The following is an 18,618-nucleotide window of genomic DNA, read 5'->3' as shown; positions in this document are numbered from 1 at the left end:
TTGCGTTTAATAAATTTTTAAATGTTCTTTAAACATAAGGTATGAAGATCCAAATAACGGAAAGACCCCCAGGTCCCAAGCAATCTGGATAACAGGTCCCATACCTGTACTTAATGTATTAGGATGAAGATAAAGTTCAAAAGTCCACCTTGGCACCTAGATGCAAGGGTGACTATCTGCCCCCGTCTGGCAGTTATTTCATTGATGAGCAACTGGAATAAATGTGCTCCTCAATGACCAACAAGACCATCCGGCTACTCATTCTTTCCTTTCCTTTGTTGTGGGTGGTACTTACGCCCTATAATGTCCTATTCGTGTCACATTGCCATGGCTAGCCAATAGGAACGTGGCCGTCGAGAATAGAGTGGACATGTCATTTTATGAAGGTGTCTATATAAACTGCTTTTGATAGTAGATTGGACTTGGACAATGAAGCATCAATGAAAATATTTTCTAGAACAAACTGCCCCATTTCCAAAGTGCTTGTACTCCAGGTAGGTGCCCCTGCCTCCGATCTATGGTTTTAGCCATGGGGCAGTTTGGGTATGAGCGCTCGTTAGAACTGGTATTCCTTAGGAAAGAAGAGTATTGAAGAAGATGAGGAGCAAAGATCTAAAGGTTTAGTTACCCATAGCAATCGTTTAGCAGTAGTGATGGGCAAAATGTTTCGCCAGGCATGGATTTGCGGCGAATTTCCGCGTTTCGCCATTGGCGAATTGTTTCGTGAAGCGGATGAAAAAATTTGCAGCAGAAAAATTCGCCGCACGTCCAAAAATTGTTGATAGCTGCGGGCGATGACATATTAGCCGCGTGACAAAATAATAGCCACGGGCGATGAAATAATAGCTGCTGGCGATGAAATAATAGCCGCGCAACAAAATAATAGCCGCGGGCGACGAAATAATAGCTGCTGGCGATGAAATAATAGCCGCGCAACAAAATAATAGCCGCGGGCGATGAAACAATAGCTGCGGTCAACAAAATATTAGCTGCGGCCGACAAAATAATAGCCGCGTGACAAAATAATAGCTGCGGGCGATGAAATAATAGCTGCGGGCGACAAAATATTAGCTGCGGGCGACAAAATAATAGCCGCGTGACAAAATAATAGCTGCGGGCGATGAAATAATAGCCATGGGCGATGAAATAATAGCTGCGGGCGACAAAATATTAGCTGCGGGCGACAAAATAATAGCCGCGTGACAAAATAATAGCCGCGGGCGACGAAAGAATAGCCGTGGGCGACAAAAGAATAGCTGCGGGCGACAATTTTTATGCCGCACAACATTTTTGCCGTTTTGCTAATTTTTTGCCGCTTTGCGGATATTTTGAAAGATTCACGAATTTTTCGGCGAAGCGAAACGGAACAGATTCGCTCATCACTAGTTAGCAGCTCATTGGCTGCTATGGGCTATTGAACTTGGGCAAACTTTGCCCTTCTTATTACATTTGCCCCAACGTATTATCCAAGTTACTGGTTTGATATTCCTGTTCAGCGTTATTCCATAGGGTTCCCAGCTCCAATACTGCAGGTTCTCACATACCTACTGCTTTATCCATCTCCTTAGTGTACGCACATGGGGATCCGCCCCAATCACCTTGTATCACTGATTCTCCTGCCCCCAGTAGAACCGTGGGAATCAGCTGCCGGGGGCAGTTCTTTGCCCCCCCCCCCATTCCTGTTATTGCAATGATGAAAGGATTGAACGCACATGTTCATCTGATTTTACCGTCGGCGTCTGGCAGAATAATTCCTTCTTTGGGCTTTTCTTTTTCCACTCAAGTGCGTTTTTAATGTGGAACAAAATCATTTTCCATGTTAAAAACAAATGTTTTAATAAACACACAAAAGCAAACATTCCTGATTTGGATATCGCGGCGGCGGTGGCGGCGGTGCATTGAGTTGATTCAGGCTTGGCATGCCGTCGCAGGCAAAATAACATCGTTTCACGGGTTTTCCCAGGAATAACGCAGCCTCCCGGAGAGGGGCGGGGCCTCAGCGGAGGTGATTTATCATGCCGACACCTTCTAAGCAAACACAGGAATTGCACCTTTTGTTCCACCGCGGGAGGCGTTGCCGGCGCTCAGAAAGGCGCAAGTTTTTGTGCTTTGTTCCAGCAGGGGGCGCAACTCATGGAAATAAATATGGAACTTTGCACCAATTGGTTGACCGATACCCTTAATAAATGAGCCCCAATATCTTGAATACCCTTCTTAAATAGATAATGAGCCCCAATATCTTGAATATTCTAGATTGATAATGAGCCCTAATATCTTCAATATCCTAGATAGATGATAGATAAATACTGTAGATAACGAGTGCCAATATCTCAAATATCCTAGATAGATAGTAGATAATGAGCGTTAATATCTTAATTATCCTCAGTAGATGATAGATAATATAGATAACGAGTGCTAATATCTCGAATATCCTAGATAGATAGTAATGAGCCCTAATATCTTGTTTATCTTAGATAGATGATAGATAAATACTGTAGATAACGAGTGCTAATATCTCGAATATCCTAGATAGATAGTAATGAGCCCTAATATCTTGTTTATCTTAGATAGATGATAGATAAATACTGTAGATAACGAGTGCTAATATCTCGAATATCCTAGATAGATAGTAATGAGCCCTAATATCTTGTTTATCTTAGATATATGATAGATAAATACTGTAGATAACGAGTGCTAATATCTCGAATATCCTAGATAGATAGTAATGAGCCCTAATATCTTGTTTATCTTAGATAGATGATAGATAAATACTGTAGATAACGAGTGCTAATATCTCGAATATCCTAGATAGATAGTAATGAGCCCTAATATCTTGTTTATCTTAGATAGATGATAGATAAATACTGTAGATAACGAGTGCCAATATCTCAAATATCCTAGATACTGTAGATAGTAGATAATGAGCGTTAATATCTTAATTATCCTCAGTAGATGATAGATAATATAGATAACGAGTGCTAATATCTCGAATATCCTAGATAGATAGTAATGAGCCCTAATATCTTGTTTATCTTAGATAGATGATAGATAAATACTGTAGATAACGAGTGCTAATATTTTGAATATCCTAGATCGATAGTAGATAATGAGCCCTAATATCTTAAATATCCTCAGTCAATAACAGATAATATAGATAATGAGTGCTAATATCTTGAATATCCTAGATAGATAGTAGATAAGGAACACTAATATCTTAAATATCCTCTATAGATAAATAATATAGATAACAAGTGCTAATGTGGCGAATATCCTAAATAGATAGTAGATCAATAGATAATGAGCCCTAATATCTTAGATATCCTAGATAGATGATAGATAAATACTGTAGATAACGAGTGATAATATCTCGAATATCCTAGATAGATAGTAGATAATGAGCATTAATATCTTAAATATCCTCTATAGATGATAGATAATGAGTGCTAATATCTGGAATATCCTAGATAGATAGTAAAGAGCCTTAATATCTTAAATATCCTCAGTAGATGATAGATAATATAGATAACAAGTGATATTTTCTCGAATCTCCTAGATAGATAGTAGATAATGGGCTTTAATATCTTAATATCCTCTATAGATGATAGATATATAATATAGATAACGAGTGCTAATATTGCAAATATCTTAAATAGATAATAGATGAATAGATAATGAGTCCTAATATCTTCTATATCCTAGAGAGATGATAGATACTATAGATAACGAATGCTAATATTTCAAATATCCTAGATAGATAGTAGATAATGAACCCTAATATCTTAAATATCCTTTATTGATAATAGATAAATAATATAGATAACGAGTGCTAATATTATGAATACCCTAAATACATAATAGATCAATAGTTAAAGAGCCCTAATATCTTAGATATCCTAGAGAGATGATAGATCAATAGATAATGAGCCCTAATAGCTTGAATATCGTAGATAGATGATATCTACACAAGAATAACTTGAATAACAAGCCCCACGCTCGGCACACTACTCCGGATAGAGGAGTTTGATGGAAACGTCAGCGGTCGGACATGTCAGTTGCCGCTTATAACACATGAAAGGGCGATTTCATGCCGACAGCCAATGCTGTTTCAGCTGTAACTTATTTTTTTAGTAATCACTGATTATAGCAAATCCTGATTAAAAGCTACAGGAGATCGAGTTATCTGAGGTTACGGTGAGATCATGGCTCTCTGGAACGATGGAACCATCCGTCCTGAAATGAAAAGGTCTTTGAGAACCCAAGTTGGATGAACTCACAAGGTCAAAGAAGGTAGAATAAACCGGCGGTTTTCACCAAAGCCAGCTGTACGCGGGAACATGTGACTCTCTGGTGGGGCCTACGAATCAGAGCATCTCTACCTGATATGGTTTGTAAAACATTCTATATTTTTATATGAATGTGACCTAAAACGTCATCTGATTTTCAAACAAGCCCAAAAAGTAGATGAAGAAAACCTAGGGAAACAAATGACAGGGAATCCTTAGGGTTATCATAGAATCTGAAGGGGAAATCAGAGTCTGAAGTTTTCAGCCAATGGGATGACAATCAGGTGGGAGTGAGACCCTATTTTATTTAAAGAACGTGGGGGATCCAGCAAAGCCTGATCATACATACAGCACATTTGTGGATGGGTATCATGGCTCCAACAAAGGAGGTGTCTGAGGAGCTCAGAAAAAGAGTTGTTGATGCCCATAAAGCTGGAGAAGGTTACAAGACGATCTCTAAAGAGTTTGGACTCCACCAATCAACAGTCAGATTGTGTACAAATAAAGGAAATTCAAGACTGTCATTACCCAACCCCAAAGTGGTCAACCATCAAAGATAACACCAACTTCAAGGTGTCTAATAGCCGGAGAGGTTACAAAGGAACCCAGGGGAACTTGGCCAGTGTTGATGTTCTTGAGTCCCACCATCAGAAGAACACTGAACAGCAATGATGCCTATGGCAGGGTAGCAAGGAGAAAGCCACTGCTCTCCCCAAAAAATATTGCTTTGGGTCTACAGTTTGCTAAAAATCAGAAGGAAACTGGAAGAATGTTTTGTGGATGGATGAAGCCAAAATAGAACTTTTTGAGGAAGCTACATTTGGAGAAAGTAAAACACTTTCCAGCATAAGAGCCTTATCCCTGTATCTGTGAAACCTGGTGGTGGGAATGTTCTGGTTTGGGCCTATTTGCTGCATCTAGGCCTGGCCAGCTTTCCATCATTGATGGAACTATGAATTCTGAATGACACCAGAAAATGATAAAGGAAAATGTCAAGACATCTGTCCGTTAAGTGAAGCTCAAGAGATAGTAGGTCCTACAGCGAGACAATCAGAAGTCGTTCTACCAAAGAAGAATAAAGTGAATGTTCTGGAACGGCCAAGTCAAAGTCCTGACCTTAATCCCATTGTTGTGGAAAGACCTAAAGTGAGCGGTTCAGGTGAGGAAACCCACCAACATCCAAGAGCTGAAGCTGTTCTGTATGGAGAAATGGGCTAAATGTCGATGTGTTTTTGTTTGTTTTTTTCATTTCAAGCCCCTCTTGGTTCAATGTTGGCTCATTATAAGGTAAGGATAGAAGAAAACATTGGTGCACCAATCATTGAGTCAAAGTTTCAAGGAAATTGATGTCATCAAATAGGTTTTGACCCCAAATCTTACCCTAATTGACTTCTCAAGCTGGACTTTAATGCAGGTCTGGAAGTAGGAGTAGGCAGGGTAGTCATGTGCCTAGGGAGAAGTTGGGGTATCTGCTGGGGTACCCTGTGCCCCACCTCTCATGCCCATTCCCACACCTTGTGTCTCAACCCTTTCTCCTTGTAGAGTGTAAGCTCTTTTGGGCAGGGCTCTCTTCACCTCTTGTATCGGTTACTGATTGCTTTAAATGTTACTCCTTGTAGATTGTAAGCTCTTTTGGGCAGGGCTCTCTTCCCCTCTTGTATCGGTTACTGATTGCTTTATATGTTACTCCTTGTAGAGTGTAAGCTCTTTTGGGCAGGGCTCTCTTCACCTCCTGTATCGGTTATTGATTGCTTTATATGTTACTCCTTGTAGATTGTAAGCTCTTTTGGGCAGGGCCCTCTTCCCCTCCTGTATCGGTTATTGATTGCTTTATATGTTACTCCTTGTAGAGTGTAAGCTCTTTTGGGCAGGGCACTCTTCCCCTCTTGTATCGGTTACTGATTGCTTTATATGTTACTCCTTGTAGAGTGTAAGCTCTTTTGGGCAGGGCCCTCTTCAACTCTTGTATCGGTTACTGATTGCTTTATATGTTACTCCTTGTAGAGTGTAAGCTCTTTTGGGCAGGGCTCTCTTCCCCTCTTGTATCGGTTACTGATTGCTTTATATGTTACTCCTTGTAGAGTGTAAGCTCTTTTGGGCAGGGCTCCCTTCCCCTCCTGTATCGGTTACTGGTTGCTTTATATGTTACTCCTTGTAGAGTGTAAGCTCTTTGGGGCAGGGCTCTCTTCCCCTCCTGTATCGGTTACTGATTGCTTTATATGTTACTCCTTGTAGATTGTAAGCTCTTTTGGGCAGGGTTCCCTTCCCCTCCTGTATCGGTTACTGATTGCTTTATATGTTACTCCTTGTAGAGTGTAAGCTCTTTTGGGCAGGGCTCTCTTCCCCTCCTGTATCGGTTACTGATTGATTTATATGTTACTCCTTGTAGAGTGTAAGCTCTTTTGGGCAGGGCTCTCTTCCCCTCCTGTATCGGTTACTGATTGCTTTATATGTTACTCTGTATGCCCAATGTATGAAACCCACTTATTGTACAGCGCTGCGGGATATGTTGGCGCTTTATAAACAAATAATAATATAGGCACCCTGCCACCGGTCGAAAGCTGGCCATACACGGGAAAATTGGCCCGTTTGGCAAGGTCACCAAGCAAGTGGATCTTTTCCCCATATGCCCACCTAAAGGAGGGGGGTGATATTGTGCCAATTTGATGATTTGGCCCTGGGGTATAGATACTGTTGGATCAGGGGACTGCATCAATGAGTCTGCAATCCAACGGAAAATCAAACCTACCTGATCAACATCTGGGCAATTTTAGGCCAATCTCGGTTGGGTAGGCCCATCAGGGGTGCCCATATACAGGCAGAATTGGTATAAAGGACCTGCCCTTCTATAGGATCTGCCCGTTTATGGCCTCTTCAAGCTGCAGGGCTCACCCTATAGGCTATGGACCAATTAACTAGGGCAACCCTGGAATAGCCTGGAGCTTGGGCGCAGTGACCCATTGGATACATTGGTGTTCAGAGCAAGTTGGTAAGGCCCATCAGAGGTGCCCATACACAGGCAGATAAGCTGCCGAATGGGTCTAAAGGAACTGCCCTTCTATAGGATCTGCCCGTTTATGGCCTCTTCAAGCTGCTCACCCTATAGGCTATGGACCAATGAACTAGGGCAACCCTGGAATAGCCTGGAGCTTGGGTGCAATGACCAATTGGGTACATTGGTGCTAAGAGCAAGTTGGTAAGGCCCATCAGAGATGCCCATACACAGGCAGATAAGCTGCTGAATTGGTCTAAAGGACCTGCCCTTCTATAGGATCTGCCCGTTTATGGCCTCTTCAAGCTGCCGGGCTCACCCTATAGGCTATGGACCAATGAACTAGGGCAACCCTGGAATAGCCTGGAGCTTTTGTGCAATGACATTACAATGGGTATATAGGTGCTCGGAGCATTTATGGGTGCAAGTACCTATACATTTGGGTGCTGGGGTTAGTGGGACTGGCGGGACCCGTTGCCCAGTCAGTATTCATGGCCGCCCCTCTCTCTGCATTTGTTGATAAATGATTCTTTATGCATTTCTGGTCACTCCTAATCCTTCCTGAAGTAACGCTTTCATTCCAAATCCGTTCCAGCTGTCGGCATCCAAATGAAACTCGAATTCTTCCAGAGGAAATTCTGGATCGCCAGCAGACAGGTAAGTTGAAATCAGATGTTGGCTTTTTACAAGTCCCGTTTCATTGGCTCTCGTACAATGCGCTTCCTGTAAAGGGCAAATAATTATCAACCCGTAATGATCAATCATCTAATTAGCAAGAAGGCACAAGCATTTGGCAAACAAACTTTCCTTTATGTTCCCCCGTTGGGTCACCGGTTCAGGTTTCACATTAAAAAAAACCCAGGTGGTCATTAATGGAGGGAGGTCATTGGTTCCAATGAAATGATGTCATCCGAGGGTGATGTCATTCTTACATCATTAAGGAACCATGATTATTACTTAGCATGATGGGATTTAGTGGCATTAACGGCACATAAAGTTGATTGGGCTTAGGATGGGGTCTTTTGTTTCAAGTCATGTGATTATAGGCGGAGCTTTTTGCATTCGGAGAAGCCACACCCACTGAAACTTTAGGACAAGGAACAATAATCCCAAAGGTGAATAAATAACTGGTTATTGCCTTTTGCTTCTGTTTATATAAGGAATACTAGCCACTTCCTATGAATACTGGGCCACCTATATTCGGCAGCTCTGTATTCACGAGAGGCAAGAAATTGCTCCCCATACCTTCCCCCTAACCTTTGTGTCACCCAGAGGTGCAAGTCGGGGAGTGCCGACACATGTGGGTCCCCTATGATGCCCAGAAATGCTGTGTTTTGGAGCTTTTAGGATAATAAGTCCCATTCCTGTCGGACTTTTTCATTATACAACAAAATCAACTGCTTGAATGAATTTATTTTTATAATAAATTAGTCACGGATAATGCCCAGCTGGCACCCCCTCCCCGGCACGGCATTGGCACTTATAAAATCCATCTGAAAATGATTTGTATCTGTTGCCATGGCCCTTAGTAACCATCTTTCTTTTCTTTCCAGTGTGCCTCATTGGATGGAAAATGCCCCATCAGCTGTGATGATGAAGTAAGTACCCCTGGAACTATAGCGGGGTGACTGTTACCCCAATGTTTCTATATATCTGTAACCTTGTTATGGGCTAAGGGGGCCCAGCCTGAAGGCCAGTTAGGGGGGATTTGGGGTGAGTGCTTATTTGTGCCCTGGGTACCCCTGGAACTATAGCGGGGTGACTGTTACCCCAATGTTTCTATATATCTGTAACCTTGTTATGGGCTAAGGGGGCCCAGCCTGAAGGCCAGTTAGGGGGGGATTTGGGGTGAGTGCTTATTTGTGCCCTGGGTACCCCTGGAACTATAGCGGGGTGACTGTTACCCTAATGTTTCTATATATCTGTAACCTTGTTATGGGCTAAGGGGGCCCAGCCTGAAGGCCAGTTAGGGGGGGATTTGGGGTGAGTGCTTATTTGTGCCCTGGGTACCCCTGGAACTATAGCAGGGTGACTGTTACCCCAATGTTTCTATATATCTGTAACCTTGTTATGGGCTAAGGGGGCCCAGCCTGAAGGCCAGTTAGGGGGGGATTTGGGGTGAGTGCTTATTTGTGCCCTGGGAACCCCTGGAACTATAGAGGGGTGACTGTTACCCCAATGTTTCTATATATCTGTAACCTTGTTATGGGCTAAGGGGGCCCAGCCTGAAGGCCAGTTAGGGGGGGATTTGGGGTGAGTGCTTATTTGTGCCCTGGGTACCCCTGGAACTATAGCGGGGTGACTGTTACCCTAATGTTTCTATATATCTGTAACCTTGTTATGGGCTAAGGGGGCCCAGCCTGAAGGCCAGTTAGGGGGGGATTTGGGGTGAGTGCTTATTTGTGCCCTGGGTACCCCTGGAACTATAGCGGGGTGACTGTTACCCCAATGTTTCTATATATCTGTAACCTTGTTATGGGCTAAGGGGGCCCAGCCTGAAGGCCAGTTAGGGGGGGATTTGGGGTGAGTGCTTATTTGTGCCCTGGGTACCCCTGGAACTATAGCAGGGTGCCTGTTACCCCAATGTTTCTATATATCTGTAACCTTGTTATGGGCTAAGGGGGCCCAGCCTGAAGGCCAGTTAGGGGGGGATTTGGGGTGAGTGCTTATTTGTGCCCTGGGTACCCCTGGAACTATAGCAGGGTGACTGTTACCCCAATGTTTCTATATATCTGTAACCTTGTTATGGGCTAAGGGGGCCCAGCCTGAAGGCCAGTTAGGGGGGGATTTGGGGTGAGTGCTTATTTGTGCCCTGGGTACCCCTGGAACTATAGCGGGGTGACTGTTACCCCAATGTTTCTATATATCTGTAACCTTGTTATGGGCTAAGGGGGCCCAGCCTGAAGGCCAGTTAGGGGGGGATTTGGGGTGAGTGCTTATTTGTGCCCTGGGTACCCCTGGAACTATAGCAGGGTGACTGTTACCCCAATGTTTCTATAGCTCTAGGGTGATTTGGGGTGAGTGCTTCCCTGGTGAATATTTTATTTCATACCAATTTGGCAGCTACTTTTGATTAGAACCAATAATCACATGTAATTAAACCTTGGGTATAATCCCTATGTGTCAGTTGGAATCTGTTGATACCCCAGTAAGTGACCTTGATATGAGCGGCAGATTGGGGGGGGGGGCAGTTCCCGGTGCCGAGAGCACAGAATGCTGATATTATTATTATATGGAGTTGCGGCTGCTCGGGGGGTTCAGGCTGCTCGCGGGGGTTCAGGCTGCTCGGGGAGTTCAGGCTGCTCGGGGGGTTCAGGCTGCTCGGGGGGGTTCAGGCTGCTCGGGGGGTTCAGGCTGCTCGGGGGGGTTCAGGCTGCTCGGGGGGTTCAGGCCGCTCGGGGGGTTCAGGCTGCTCGGGGGGTTCAGGCTGCTCGGGGGGTTCAGGCCGCTCGGGGGGTTCAGGCCGCTCGGGGGGTTCAGGCCGCTCGGGGGGTTCAGGCCGCTCGGGGGGTTCAGGCTGCTCGGGGGGTTCAGGCCACTGTAGCACAAACAAAGCTTCTCTATGGGATGCCTTTACATCCCTGGGGCCCGAGCTACTGATTTCCTTCCCCAGTAGAACTTACATGGAGATTAATGGAAATGCTCAGGTTACAGTCAGAAACTTATTTAATTCTGCGCTTTCTTCCCACATGGGCCCTGACGCCGCCCGCTGATACCCACATATATATATATATATATACTTTATATACAGTATATGTGGCCTGGACTGGAATTCAAAACAGGCCCTGGCATTTCAGTTACACAGAGGCCCAAACAGCCCCCCCCCCCCCCCGGCCCAATAAACATAAATGTCTATGGCACTTTACAGCAGCCCCTCTGACATTTCCCAGAACCCTCAGATTGCCAGTTTGGGACTGTCCAGCCCTCCATCTTGGATCTTGTTCGGCCATCTTTTGTGTGTCAGTGGCACTGCACATGCTCAGTGGGCTCTGGGCTGCTGGGGAGGAGCTAAGCTTAGGGGGCGTGGGAAATCATCACGCAGATGTGAGGTCACATCTGTCATAGATGCTGATGCTACAGGGCTGATTATGAATGAACTCTGATGCAGACTGCACTGGTTTTTATTGTGACTGTTATATTGTATATATACTGTATATTTGTGGGGAGGGTACCTAAGTGCAGGTAAGTGACAGCAGCCCAGAGGACGTGCAGGGAATCAGCAGAGTAGATGATGGGGGGTGATAATCTACTCTGTTAGACTCTGCCCCAGTTCTGCCCCCACCCTGTATATGAATCCAGGAGACTCACAGATAATAACAGTTAAATGTGCCCCATAGGGTGGTATTAATTACCCTGAGGCGCAATCTCCCAAGCCAATTCCAGGAGGGTTTTTCCACAACCTGGAACTCCTCACCCACACCCCCACACCTTGTTAAAGGGGCAGTTCACCTCTAAGTTACAGAATGGCCTATTCCTAGCAACTTTTCAATTGGTCTTCATTTTTATAACTTTTTAATTCTTTCCCTTCTTCTTCTGCCTCTTTGCAGCTTTCAAATGGGGGGTCACTGACCCCGGCAGCCAAACCCTATTGCTCTGTGAGGCTCCAGTTTTATTGTTATTGTTACTTTTTATTCCTTATCTTTCTATTCAGCCCCTCCCCTATTCATATTCCAGTCTCTTGTTCAAACCACTGCCTGGTTGCTAAGGTAAACAAGACCATAGCAACCAGATATCTGCTAAAATACCAAACAGAAAGCTAAATGCTAAATAACTGAAAATCCATAAAAAAGAAGACCAATTGCAATATCAATGTCTACATCATATGAAAAGTTAAATTAAAGGGGAACTGCCCCTTTAAGCCCCACCCCTATTCATGAATCTGGAGAACAAAGAAGCTGCAGATCTTTTAAAATGTGACAAAAAAATCTCTAATAATCTCTGTGTAACAAAAAGGGGGGTAAATAAATGTCGTTAGGGCAGAGACAGTCACAGGCAGACATCTTTAATTAACCATTTCAATCCCAAATCAGCGACTGACCTGTCAGTATTATAACGGGGGGGGGGGGGGGGTTATGTTTAAATATGAAGCTGTTTTGCAGATATTCCGGGAATTTCGGATTTGCGTTTTTTCCCGACATTTGGGAAACAAAATGATTCATGTATTTGGGATAATGACATGCACCCACGTCCCGAGGAGAATTTATTTTATATTCCTGTAAGAATGATCCCCCCCATGTCATTCCCATTAGATTCCCATTAAAGTCAGGAACGAGACATTTCCCCGCGAATTAATCTCCCCACGGCGGGAACATTAGCCCCCAAATAACTAAACCTGCTGCACGGGGGCTCCCTGCTCCGGAATGTGTGTGTATTGTGTGTGTATTGTGTGTTTATTGGGGATATTGTGTGTATCTTGTATGTATACTGTGTATCTTGTGTGTATATTGTGAGTATATTGTGAGTATATTCTATATATTGTGCGTGCTTTGTGTATATTATTTGTATATTGTGTGGATATTGTGTGTACATTGTGTGTATATTATGTGTATATTGTGTGTATACCCCTGCCTGCCCAAACCCCCCCAACCTGCCCGCCCAAACCCCCCCTAACCTGACCCCCCAAACCCCCCCTAACCTGACCCCCCAAACCCCCCCCCTAACCTGACCCCCCAAACCCCCCCCCTAACCTGCCCGCCCAAACCCCCCCAACCTGACCCCCCAAACCCCCCCCTAACCTGCCCGCCCAAACCCCCCCTAACCTGCCCGCCCAAACCCCCCCAACCTGCCCGCCCAAACCCCCCCCAACCTGCCCGCCCAAACCCCCCCCAACCTGCCCGCCCAAACCCCCCCTAACCTGACCCCCCAAACCCCCCCCTAACCTGCCTGCCCAAACCCCCCCAACCTGCCCGCCCAAACCCCCCCTAACCTGACCCCCCAAACCCCCTCCTAACCTGCCCGCCCAAACCCCCCCAACCTGCCCGCCCAAACCCCCCCATCCTGCCCGCCCAAACCCCCCCCAACCTGCCCGCCCAAACCCCCCCCAACCTGCCCGCCCAAACCCCCCCCAACCTGCCCGCCCAAACCCCCCCAACCTACCCGCCCAAACCCCCCCCAACCTGCCCGCCCAAACCCCCCCTAACCACCCCGCCCAAACCCCCTCAACCTGCCCGCCCAAACCCCCCCAACCTGCCCGCCCAAACCCCCCTAACCTGCCCGCCCAAACCCCCCCTAACCTGCCCCCCCAAACCCCCTCTAACCTGCCCCCCAAACCCCCTCTAACCTGCCCCCCAAACCCCCCCAACCTGCCACCCAAACCCCCCGCCCAAGGTTTAGAAGGGACATGATGACCAAACCCAACCGGCCCTCACTCATGATGTCAGAGATGATGTCAGAATGGGCTTTGGAAAAAAAACTACTTCCCGGCCAATGCAGTCAGGGCCAGGGAGCCCACCCACAGCCCCCCCATACTGACCTACAGCCCAACCCTAAGTGTGGGTGCCCGTGGGTGCTCAGGGCTCACTATTACCAGCTACTACTTTATATTCCCCCGCGGGGCCAAAACCAATGAAACTGCCCAACTGAATGGGATATTTGTGCCCCCAGTACAGTTATATCCGTGGCTATTAACTTCCCCTACTGCCTCCCCGCCCTGTAAGGCCCGCCCCCTGCCCTTGATTGGACGAGGCAGCGTAGGTTTAGAAAGGCAATTTCTGCGTTATTAGCCGCCATTCCACCTCTGGAATCAGATCAATTAAAATTATTCCCAACGTTTATATTTTTCTTTGTTTGTAAATTTCATTCTGATTTTGTCAATAAAATGTCGGAAAATGTCAATTTTAATTCAATGTCATTAAAATTCATGTTTTTCTTCCCATTAAAGTAACTGATGTGGTTTTGCTTTCCCTTCCTCAGGAGATTAATTGTTACCTCATCGATAATAACGGATTCATTTTGGTGTCGGAAGACTACGGACAGGTAAAAGCCCACGTTAATCGGCTCCCTAATATTTCATTTATTCATTATTAATGTTTTATAAATGAAATTGGGATATTATGGTTTAGTGCAATGAGAATGGGTTCATAGGCCGACGGGAAGGCCAATCGGAATGGGAGGCGAATGTTGTCCCATGGGAGCCATCTTGTACCACGGGTGCCATCAGCAGCTATTTGGTTGCTAGGGTCCTAGTTACCTTAGTAACCAGGGAGTGGTTTGAATGAGAGGCCGGTATATGAATAGGGGGGGGGCTGAATAGAAAGATAAGGAATAAAAAGTAACAATAACAATAAAACTGGAGCCTCACAGAGCAATAGGGTTTGGCTGCCGGGGTCAGTGACCCCCATTTGAAAGCTGCAAAGAGTCAGATAAGGAAGGGAAATAATTCAAAAACCATAACAAATAAATAATGAAGACCAATTGCAAAGTTGCTAGGAATAGGGCATTCTGTAACATACTAAACTTTAACTTAAAGGTGTACCACCACCAAGTTGGTTGGAGATCCTTGTTAAAGGGGAGGTTTACCTTCAGTACGTTATAGAATAACCTATTCTTAGCAACTTTGCAATTGGTTTATATTTCTTATTTTCTTTTTCACCTCTGAGTTATAGAATGGCCTATTCCTAGCAACTTTGCAATTGGTCTTCATTTCTTTTTTTCTTTTTTTTTATAGTTTTTGAATTATTTGCCTTCTTCTTCTGCCTCTTTGCAGCTTTCAAATGGGGGGTCACTGACCCCAGCAGCCAAACCCTATTGCTCTGTGAGGCTCCAGTTTTATTGTTATTGTTACTTTCTATTCAGCCCCTCCCCTATCCATATCCCCGTCTCTCTTTCAAACCACTTCCTGGTTGCTAAGGTAACTTGGACCCGAGCAACCAGACAGCTGCTGAAATTCCAAACTGCAGAGCTGCTGAACTGAAAATGAAATAACGAACAAACTACAAATAATAAAAAATGAAGACCAATTGCAAATTGTCTCAGAATATCACATCTGCTCTGTGAGGCTCCAGTTTTATTGTTACTGTTACTTTTTATTCCTAATCTTTCTATTTATGCCCCTCTTCTATTCATATTCCTGCGTCTCTTTAAAACTACGGCCTGGTTGCTAGGTTAAATTGAACCCTAGCAACCAGACTGCTGCTGAAATTCCATACTGGAGAGCTGCTGAACAAAAAACTAAATAATTAAAAAACTGCAAATAACAAAAACTGAAGACCAATTGCAAACTGTCTCAGAATATCACTCTCTAGTAATATTCTGAGACAATTTGCAATTGGTCTTCATTTTTTATTATTTATAGTTTTTAAGTTATTTCATTTTCAGCTCTCCAGTTTGGAGTTTCAGCCGCTATTTGGTTGCTAGGGTCCAAGTTACCTTAGCCACCAGGGAGTTCACTCAAAGGTGAACAACCTTTTTAATCAATTTCATTGGGGGGGTCAGTATCAAGGGTAACAAACCTGATGGAATATATTTTGACCCATTATAAATGTTTCCTATTGGTTGTGGTCATTATCCCATTCCCCCTAGGCAATAGAACGAAGGGGGGGGGGGGGCGAGTATTAGTGAAACACGGGGCCCCTATTTGCCGCGGCGACGCCATTACTCTCAGCCCGGGACGTACGCGAGACCCTCGACATTCCGTGGATAATTAATGAGTGGGAGTGGCATTCCTGGGAATTCCTGCCCTAATGTCAACAGCACGGAAAGAGCCAATTTGGGGGGAAATGTCTAGAATCAGGGTGGGGGCCCAATCACAATGGAACAGACTGACGGGAACGTAATCCCCCATTTACGTTGTGTAACAAATGATTGGCGCTCGCTGGGATATTTCCTTTTGCCAAAGGGCAGTCGCTCTGACGAGCAAACGGCCCCCCGACCCGGTGGTCTCCATATTTCTGTCCCGTAGAATAAAGAAACCCGATAGGCCGGGCAGAATGTATATATTATAACTGCTGTGTGAGAAAACACCAGGGGGATCGGGTTGTACCTGAAATGATTGGGCTTCGGATAATCGCCTTCTTAATGTCCGGAGAGATTGGATAAAATAAATATTTCCGCTCCGAAAGGAAGAGAAATCCAAATGGATCGGCGCCGTTTGTCAGTAGTTTGTTTTTTTTGTTTTATGGGCCACGTTTTTACATTTTAGCTACATTATATACATTACATTACAATGGCCTATTCCTAACAACTGTGCAATTGGTCTTCATTATTTATTTTTATACTTTTTGAATATTTTGCCTTTTAATTCTGCCTCTTTGCAGCTTTCAAATGGGGGTCACTGACCCCGGCAGCCAAACCCTATTGCTCTGTGAGGCCCCAGTTTTATTGTTATTGTTACTTTTTATTCCTTATCTTTCTATTCAGCCCCTCCCCTATTCATATACCAGTCTCTCTTCCAAACTACTCCCTGGTTGCTAAGGTAAAGAACACCCTGCAACCAGATAGCCGCTAAAATTCCAAACAGGAGAGCTGCTGAACAAAAAGCTAAATAACCGAAAAAGCATAGAAATAAAGACCAATTGCAAACTGTCTCAGAATATTATTATTTATTTGTTATAGTTTTTTAATTATTTGCCTTCCTTTTCCAACTCTTTGCAGCTTTCAAATGGGGGTCACTGACCCCGGCAGCCAAACCCTATTGCTCTGTGAGGCTCCAATTTTATTGTTATTGTTACTTTTTATTCCTTATCTTTCTATTCAGCCCCTCCCCTATTCATATTCCCAGGCCTCTTTCAAACCACTCCCTGGTTGCTAAGGTAAATTGGACCCTAGCAACCAAATAGCTGCTGAAACTCCAAACTGGAGAGCTGCTGAACTGAAAATGAAAAAACTACAAATAATAAAAAATGAAGACCAATTGCAAATTGTCTCAGAATATTACTCTCTACATCATACTAAAAGTTAAAGGTGAACTTGGCCTTTAAAAAGAGCAGCAAACACTACTTTTATTACTAGATATAATCACTTGCTGCTCAGGAGTCTCGGGTCGGACCCAGACAGGAGCTCGGGTTGAGCCAAGGTTTGATTGGCCACCGGCCCCTAATAAATGTCACTGTAAATCACCCTGATGATGGAGTCCCGGCCTGAGTAACCCTGCCCGACACCGTGATCCCCAATTAGTCTGATTCTGGGAGTGAAGCAACCGGCACCATTTAACTGCCCATAAACCTGCCCCACGCCCTCGTGCTGGAAAGTCTTCTAAGGGCTTTTAGCTGGTTAAATGCTAAAACTTCTCTTTGAATTTCCCCGGTGTCTCCAGCAGAGATCTGCCCCTGGGCTTTTGTGTCTGTCACCTTGTGGGGTGTAATAGGGGGGTCAGAGGCTCCCCGCACAGAGCTGTAAGCTGTACCCCCATACTGCACTGTCTATGGGAAACACTATGGCACCCCCTACCCATATGTATAAATACAAATATACAGAGAAGGAATGTTCTGGGCACACAATAAGCTGTACCCCCATACTGTACTGTCTAAGGGAAACACTATGGCACCCCCTACCCATATGTATAAATACAAATATACAGAGAAGGAATGTTCTGGGCACACAATAAGCTGTACCCCCATACTGTACTGTCTAAGGGAAACACTATGGCACCCCCTACCCATATGTATAAATACAAATATACAGAGAAGGAATGTTCTGGGCACACAATAAGCTGTACCCCCATACTGTACTGTCTAAGGGAAACACTATGGCACCCCCTACCCATATGTATAAATACAAATATACAGAGAAGGAATGTTCTGGGCACACAATAAGCTGTACCCCCATACTGTACTGTCTATGGGAAACACTATGGCACCCCCTACCCATATGTATAAATACAAATATACAGAGAAGGAATGTTCTGGGCACACAATAAGCTGTACCCCCATACTGTACTGTCTATGGGAAACACTATGGCACCCCCTACCCATATGTATAAATACAAATATACAGAGAAGGAATGTTCTGGGCACACAATAAGCTGTACCCTCATACTGTACTGTCTAAGGGAAACACTATGGCACCCCCTACCCATATGTATAAATACAAATATACAGAGAAGGAATGTTCTGGGCACACAATAAGCTGTACCCCCATACTGTACTGTCTAAGGGAAACACTATGGCACCCCTACCCATATGTATAAATACAAATATACAGAGAAGGAATGTTCTGGGCACATAATAAGCTGTACCCCCATACTGTACTGTCTAAGGGAAACACTATGGCACCCCCTACCCATATGTATAAATACAAATATACAGAGAAGGAATGTTCTGGGCACACAATAAGCTGTACCCCCATACTGTACTGTCTAAGGGAAACACTATGGCATCCAAGTTCTCTGATTGGCTGCTGGGGGAC

The 18,618-nt window shown here is 44.7% G+C and overlaps 1 protein-coding gene across 2 annotated transcripts in view; it reads left to right on the top strand.

Annotated features, from left to right (window-relative positions):
* Positions 1-18,618, top strand: part of cacna2d3 (calcium channel, voltage-dependent, alpha 2/delta subunit 3) — a 499,906-nt gene that overhangs the window by 433,921 nt on the left and 47,367 nt on the right. For both annotated transcript variants that reach the window (XM_031901262.1, XM_031901261.1), the window contains 3 exons: positions 7,871-7,932; positions 8,829-8,873; positions 14,188-14,250. In XM_031901262.1, coding sequence (XP_031757122.1) covers positions 7,871-7,932; positions 8,829-8,873; positions 14,188-14,250 — 170 coding nt within the window. The remainder of the gene's footprint in view (positions 1-7,870; positions 7,933-8,828; positions 8,874-14,187; positions 14,251-18,618) is intronic.

This window comes from Xenopus tropicalis, chromosome 4, assembly GCF_000004195.4.
Source record: "Xenopus tropicalis strain Nigerian chromosome 4, UCB_Xtro_10.0, whole genome shotgun sequence".
Taxonomy (NCBI): Eukaryota; Metazoa; Chordata; class Amphibia; order Anura; family Pipidae; genus Xenopus; species Xenopus tropicalis.
This window is presented reverse-complemented; position numbering and strand designations above follow the sequence as displayed.